The sequence below is a fragment of the Phytophthora cinnamomi genome, assembly GCF_018691715.1.
Source record: "Phytophthora cinnamomi strain GKB4 chromosome Unknown Contig27, whole genome shotgun sequence".
Lineage (NCBI taxonomy): Eukaryota > Oomycota > Peronosporomycetes > Peronosporales > Peronosporaceae > Phytophthora > Phytophthora cinnamomi.
Genome location: NW_027150960.1, coordinates 90,569 through 97,888, shown reverse-complemented (window position 1 = coordinate 97,888; position 7,320 = coordinate 90,569). Strand labels below are relative to the sequence as shown.

At 56.2% G+C, this 7,320-nt stretch overlaps 3 protein-coding genes across 3 annotated transcripts; all 3 read left to right on the top strand.

Annotated features, from left to right (window-relative positions):
• Positions 1 to 773: 773 nt before the first annotated feature.
• Positions 774 to 1,466, top strand: IUM83_03877 (Eukaryotic/viral aspartic protease; the record flags this gene model as incomplete). Its single annotated transcript, XM_067927910.1, has 1 exon — positions 774 to 1,466. One exon carries the CDS (start codon positions 774 to 776, stop codon positions 1,464 to 1,466), a length of 693 nt encoding a protein of 230 aa, XP_067793793.1.
• Positions 1,467 to 1,660: 194 nt separating this feature from the next.
• IUM83_03876 (uncharacterized protein) lies at positions 1,661 to 3,157 on the top strand (the record flags this gene model as incomplete). Its single annotated transcript, XM_067927909.1, has 1 exon — positions 1,661 to 3,157. One exon carries the CDS (start codon positions 1,661 to 1,663, stop codon positions 3,155 to 3,157), a length of 1,497 nt encoding a protein of 498 aa, XP_067793650.1.
• A 703-nt stretch (positions 3,158 to 3,860) lies between these two features.
• IUM83_03875 (reverse transcriptase) lies at positions 3,861 to 7,211 on the top strand (the record flags this gene model as incomplete). Its single annotated transcript, XM_067927908.1, has 1 exon — positions 3,861 to 7,211. One exon carries the CDS (start codon positions 3,861 to 3,863, stop codon positions 7,209 to 7,211), a length of 3,351 nt encoding a protein of 1,116 aa, XP_067793652.1.
• Positions 7,212 to 7,320: the final 109 nt, after the last annotated feature.

Here is a 7,320-nt window from a genome sequence, read left to right as displayed (position 1 = left end):
GAGAAGACAAGATAAGCCTTCGGGCAACAATAACAGAACAGCTTTTCCTCCCAACCACGCAAGGGCGACACCGGTGCCTGCAGTGAACGACCTGCAGCTCAAGGTAAACCTGGTAGGTAGGATTATGACTGTCGGTGGGCACATCTACTAGTGTAGCGTGTGTTCATCCCTGGCAGGGCCAAGAGTTAGTGGCCGGTGTATTGGTAGCGACGAATCGTCACCAGGAACTGGACGAGCGAGAGTTATTTCTTCCCGCCGGAGTATCGCTCCGGCACCCTCGTATCACGCCGTAACAGGCCGGGACCCTTCCTTCTGAGGGCCTGCGAGGTATATTTTGTGTGTGAGAGCGTGCTAGCCTTTGCTCGTGGCTAGTGACGCTGAGTCTTCCGTCGGTCGACTAGCGGAAGCTCGGTACACAGGGGAAACATCAACCCGGTGCAAGGGAAAGTTCCTGGGCCTTCAGGTTCTAACCCTAACAAGCCCATTGAGTCTTCGGTGACTTGGTGGGTGTTGTTGGTGGGGAAAGTGTGCCAATATATAATTTAGCGCGTGTTCCTACACGACAACTGGTGCCGCGACCCGGGATTGGTGTGACCTTCTGTGTTTCGTGCTACTGCAGGTCGATCGACTTTACGAGCAACCAACAAGAAGAAGAACAAGAAAAAAGAAGAAAAAGACGAAGAAAGAAGAAAATTGCGAAAGGATCACGTTCAACGGTACCAGCAACTCCGATGAAGACTGGCGGAACGCGTGGCGACGACTCGACGGCGGCCCTGATCACGCCGCACCTCGACCCGATTGCTGAGCGGACCGTTAGCTTCGACGACTCGATGTCTGGATCCGACGCCAAGGACGAAGAAATGGATGAAGACTACGACGATTACCTGGAGGAGAAGGCGCCTGCGCCAGCGGTGGTGACACCCGAGACTCCGGAAGATGCAGTGCTGTCTGCGGGACGCAGTGCGGGCACGCGTTCGTTGTCGCGAAACCTCGCGGTTGAGCTTGACGATGACTCGCGCTCCGTGACGCGCAACCTCGCGGATGAACTGGAAGATGTGGATGGCCCAGGGCCAGCGTATGACGACTTGGAAGACTTTGAAGACGCCGACGACGACTCGAGGTCACCGGTCCTGACGACTCAAGTGACCGAGCAAACCTCCGGTAACCGACCGCCACTCAACGGTGACACGCCGGCGGCCAACAAGGTTCTCGGTCGACTATACGAAGAGATGAAGAAGAGCGACTGGGGTGAGCTATTCGAGCCAACGATGACTCGCCAGGCGGTTTGGGCCGATTTGTGTCACGAGTTGGCTCGCCCAGTGAGTTCAGTAACAATCGAACAAGTGGTGAAGGAAACCGAACGATTTCTGAAAGCATTGGGTCTTCGGCCTCTGGAGTACCCTTCGCCGTCGACTCTGGAGTGCTGCGTGCCGGTCGAAGCAGGCGCGGAGCTCTGGAAATGGTAGAAGCGACTTCGCACAGCCTTCGGCGTGAACTCGTTCACTCCGGACGACTCGCGGAAGACTCGTGCGACTCGCGAAGTGGTCGACCCGGCTAGCGTACCGCTGCCGACGACTCCGAAGAGGACAATCCGCGAAAACCCATCGGAGGGGTGTTTAGCGCGTCAGGAGAGCGATCCCCGTACTTTCAAGACTCCCATATGGTGACTCCACCAACTACGGGCTACTCAGACCGCGCTGGACGCACCACCGATGACTCAAAATCGGCCAGGGGCACGAAAAGCAGCTCAGGACGGAGCACGATCCGCCGCAGCGGGCCCAACGACGACTCGTCGGACGAAGAAGCGGACTTTACCGGCGATGGAGGAGCGCAGATGGGCGAGTACCTGCGCCAAATCCGTGAGGTGACCGAGTCCGAGTTGCTTAACGCGACTCCGAGGATCGAGGTGGCAACGCATCGCCCACTGGGGCAGATCAAGGCGTTTTCGGGCACCAGAAACAAGAGCGAGAACTCGATGCAATGGCTTCGCGCCTTTGTCTACGAGATGAAAGGAACACGAGCATCGTCCAACGATTGGTGCATGCCTTTCGAGCTGAGTCTTCGGGACGGCGCTCTACATTGGTACCGACAACTGCCCAAGAAGACCAAGCGAACGTGGAGCCTCTTAAGCGAAGCTTTCATCAAGTACTATTGCTCCCAGTTCAGCCAGTCAGCGGAGACTCGCTACTACTCAGCCAAGCGCGAAGACAAGGAACATGTTTGCGACTACCTAAACCGGCTCAATGGCTATGCCAGGAACGCCAGAATTCGGTTTGAGAGCAACGGCCGCAAGGCACGCGACCACGTCAAGCGGTTCCTCGAGACTTGCGGCGACCGAGGACTCGAACGGCGCCTGTGCCACCTGCGCATCTCAGACATACATGAGTTGGAAGAGATGATCCAAGAGATACTGAAGATTGACGAGCGTAGTTCGTCCCGCGAGTCGTCGCTGCCTCACTCTCGAGCTCGGGATGCCTCCCGACGACGTGATGACAGACGTCGCGATGACTCGCGGGATGCTTACAGCCGTCGCGACCGACGCGAACGAGATTATGAGCGTCGTCGCGACGACTCACGCAATATGCCTCGCGTGAGCCTAGCTGAAGCATCTGTCGCCGATATCGTCGCCGAACTTCATGGACGGGACACGCGAGACACGCGGAGCGAGCTGCAGCAACAACGCCACAGATATGATGGCGACAGCAACAGCGAAGATGGAAGTGAATACGGCAGCGACGACTCACAACGTTGCGGCGAAGACTGGGGTGATAGCTATTCGTCAGACGAAAGCGACCACTACCTTGCGGCAGCCAATGACAACGAACGACGAGTCGCCGCTGAAGGCACGTACGCCCGGCCCGCCAACCGACAACCCTGGGGTGACTCAGCGGGGCGCAGCCAAGGCCGGGACAATCGGCTCCAGAACCGCGGTTACCGCGATGAGAAACTTCGCCAGTATGGGCCGTGCGCAGCCTGCGGGGGTCTCTATCACTCGGCACACTACTGCCGACGTCGGTGCAAGCTGTGCAAACAAGTGCACGACGCCGGAAAATGTGAAGTGTTCCATGAAATCACCAAGATCATCAAGTCCAAGGTGGACAAGGAAGACCTCACACCCGAGCTCCAAGAACTCCTGTTTTCGGACCATTTAAACTAGGCAGCCCGCCAACTACGACTGGGTTGGTCCCAATCGGGCTGCCACAGTTAGCCGAGCCCGCAATCGAAGCCGAGTGCATCTTTGCATTTGTGGGCGAGTGCGAATGGACGAAGACTAAACAAGACAACGACATGAAAACGACGGAATTGGAAAAGGAGAGAGGCGATTGCCTCGGTGGAGGTGTATGGTGTGAAGAAGTCGATAACGAAGAGGTGGGAGATACCGCCGAAAAGACTGGCTGACAAGCGCAATACAAGAAGACTCGCACCGACGACTCGTTCCAGAAGTGCGACTCTTAGCTGGAGAACGGATGAGATGGTGGTCGACGCAGAAATTTGACAAGCGCGTAAGGATGCGGACACTGGTGAACGGAGCCGTGAACGACTCGCGCACGAGGATATTGCTGGACACCGGGGCAAACGTCAGTGTCATCTCGGAGAAACTTGCCAAGCGACTGAAACTCCGCGAAGTAGTGGGGCATGGACGTTGCATGGATGTACAAGGGATCACCAAGGGCAAGATGATGACGACTCGCCGAGCGAAGGTGAAAGTCACCCTTGGATGGGAACGCGTTTATGTTTTTGAAGTCTGGATAATGGATCACTGCGCCGGGGTAGAAGTGGTGCTTGGCACCGATTTTATGATCCCGGTCGGTATCTGACTGGACCTCCTAAACGCAACGGCCAAGCTCCCCGACGAGGTAATGATCCCGCTGATCAAGACTCAAAACATGATGGACGAGGCCGAAGGAAGCCACGTCGCGTACGGTCCGACGGAACCAATGCAAATACTGGGCCATGAATGGGACGAGTTCAAACTACAGCGGCGACAACCCGAGCCGACGACTCACGTGCCGTGGATCCGCCGAACTGAGACGTGCATCCCGACTGTCACCAGGTTCTACAAGGGACGTCCGGTCAGGATTCGACTTACCAACGCCACGGATAGGCTGACGAGTTGTCCGGTACACTTCCCGGTGATAGTCTGGGTTCCGATTGGGTCGCTGCCGAAGACTGAAGGCTACGTGTGGCTAGATTCCGCAAAATACAAGGAGTGGCAGGTACTCGCACACGCTGCCGCACGAGACAAGACACTACTCAAGTGGGAAGCTGAACTCTACCAACAATGGTTGGCCAAGCAGCCTCCAGCGGTGGAACAAGTGCGTTACCCGACACCCAAAGGTATCTTGCAGCGACCTGACGAAGACTCGGCCGACAAACCACCCGTCAACAGTGAACGTGACAGTGCCGACGACTCGTCGGCGACGGGTGACTCAGAATGGATAGCGGAAGAACATCACCGACGGCTCGACGCTACTGCCGGCGACTCGACGGGGGTGACGACGACTGACGATGAAGCCATGACCCCAGAAGCAGCTGGATCAGGACTGGAGACTGCTGAGTCGACGGTGCGCCGCGACGAAGACCAAGGACTAGAGTGCAGTCCGAAGAGGCATCCACCGATGACTCAGACTGCACCCAGCCGAGAAGCCGGAGACATCTCAACGACACTCGACCAGACGTTCATAGCAGTAATGCGTGTACTGGCCACGGAAGGTACCGTCGACAGTAGCGACGAGACGGCGGAACACCCGGCAGCGGACATCGAACTGGAGGACTACGCGCATGAATTAGCGTTCCTCCCCGATTTATCGGAGCCGGAGCCGACTACACTCGACTACTCGGCGGCGAACGTCAAGAATCCCGAGTTGTCGGCAGACCAACAAAGGAGCCTGATCGAAGTACTCCGACGCCATGAAAGTATCATGATTGCAAGCGGGAATGCACGCCCACCGCCGGCATATGGCGTTGTCTGCGACATAGATGTGCAGGGACATGCGCCGATCAAACAGCGGGCCCGACGGATCCCATTCAAGCATCTCAAGAAATTGTACGAACTCCGCAAAGGACTGCTCAAGGCAGGGCTCATCGCGTTCTCGGACAGCCCGTGGGCCTCGCTAATCGTCATTGTCCTCAAGAAGAATGGCCAAGACATCCGCCTCTGCATCGACTACAAGATGGTCAACGCGGTAACGGCAATCCTGGAGTACGTCATGCCGCTCGTCGACGACTTGCTCACAGACTTGGAGACTTATCTTTGGTTCTGCTCGCTCGACGCGGCCAGCGGATTCTGGGCCATCCTGATGACTCTACGTGCGCGCAAGATTTCGGCATTTGTGTGTCCTCTGGGGCACTTCGAGTGGCTACGAATGCCTTTCGGCCTCAAGAACGCGCCGATGATCTACCAACGGATGATAGACAACGCATTGTGGGGATTTGTGCAACCGAAGGGCGGCTGGAACGCCTTTGCAGCAAAAATGAAGGCCGCCGAAGACTCGGCAGAACACTGCCGACGACTCGAGTCGTCGCCTCGCCTACCAGGCACTACAGCGACGACTCGAACCAAGTTTGCAGCTGCCCGCGATGACTCGAAGACAGCTGAACCCATTACTCGACTCATTAACAGCCCCGAAGCCGATATGTTTACGACCAACGAAGCCGACGAGTCGTCGCTGGTACCTGTGTTCGACCGGCGATCCTTCGTGGACGATATCTGTTTTGGTGGCGAAGACTTCCTAGGTGCGCTGAATTATTACAACCGCTTCATCCAAGACTTCGCTGTCTACGGCGCGGCGCTGTACCAGCTGAAGGAAGACGATTTCGCGCCGGAGGGTGACCTTACAGTTGCCCGCCGGAGTTTCCAAGCTCTCCAAGACAAGGTTGCGGCAGCGCCGATACTCCGCCACTTCGTCCGCACCAAGGACGTGCACATCATACTGTTCGCAAACGAGTGGGCATTAAGCTCCACGCTGCTACAGCTGCATGATGACAAGTTGCACCCTGTTCGCTTCTGCGGACGCGTATTGAAGGAGGCCGAGATGAACTATCATGCGGCGGAGAAAGAGGTGCTAGCACTGTTGCTACTGCTGAAGACTTGCTACACTCAGTTGGCGGGACGGACAATACGAGTTTACACTCGCTTCTCCACCTTGGAGTGGATTACCAAGTCGAAGTCACTCTTTGGGAGAGCTGTACAATTCGCGGTATTGCTCTCCCTGTGGCACCTGATCGTCCAACGAGTCAAGGAGAAGGACTGTGCCTTCACCCAGTTGCTCCAGTCGACGGTGACCAACTTCGTGGATCTCGATTACTCATTGGAACTGGTTGCCCCGCCGACTAAAGGCTCACCGCCGACTCGCATGGACCCAAATGTGCTTTATGCACGCCTACCGACGACTCACACAGGCTTCGTGGTCTCGTTCGATGTGTCAGCGAAGACTGAGAAGTACGGTGGTTACGGCAGTTGTTCATGGATCGTTTGGAGCCTTCCGGAGTGGAAAATAGTTATTGCAGCGAACGCTTACCTCGAGAAAACCACGGTCAATATCGCCGAGTACACCGGCATGAACAACGGCGTTCTCGCCACGATCGAACACGGCGCCGAAGACTTAGTGGTAGTGGGAGACTCGAGACTCGCGATCCAGCAATCCTTAGGGGTGATAGCTTGCCGGAAGGAATCACCGATGGCACAGCTGAATCATCACAAGGAGATCACAGCACGGTTGCGGTCAGTCAAATACCTGCACGTGGTACGCGAATACAATGCTGCCGCGGACTCGTTGGCAACAGAAGCCTTGGAGTCAAAAGTTTCCAAGGTCATTCTGAGTGAAACCCGGAAAGCAGAGTTGGCCGGACTCAATCGGATACAAGAAGTGATCTACGAGTCGCCGCCGCAAGGATCAGAAGCACAAAACCTGGTTCCAGGAGGCTCTATTCAAACTCTGAGCGGCGTCTCGACCGTGAAACGCAAGACATTTGCTGATTTCGTACGTCCAAAACCTGGAATGCTACTGGCGATGACTCGGGCGCAGACCAAGAGCAAGAAAAAACATGTCCGATTCACACACGATAAGCCGAAGCCACTGCCGAAGACTCGACCTAACCGGATACCTCCTGAAATTCAACCCCCAGAAACGACCCAAGCTCCACCAGCAGCTCCTAACGACAAGACATTGATCCTGTGGAAGTCCAAGAAGAAAGACGACGACGAATAGCTGCCGCTCAGGACGAAGAATTGCGATGGGCTAACCTGAAGACCCTGTTACGCGGAGATGTGGAGAAACTTGGATACCGAGCCGCCAGAGATGCATGGAAAATCGCAGA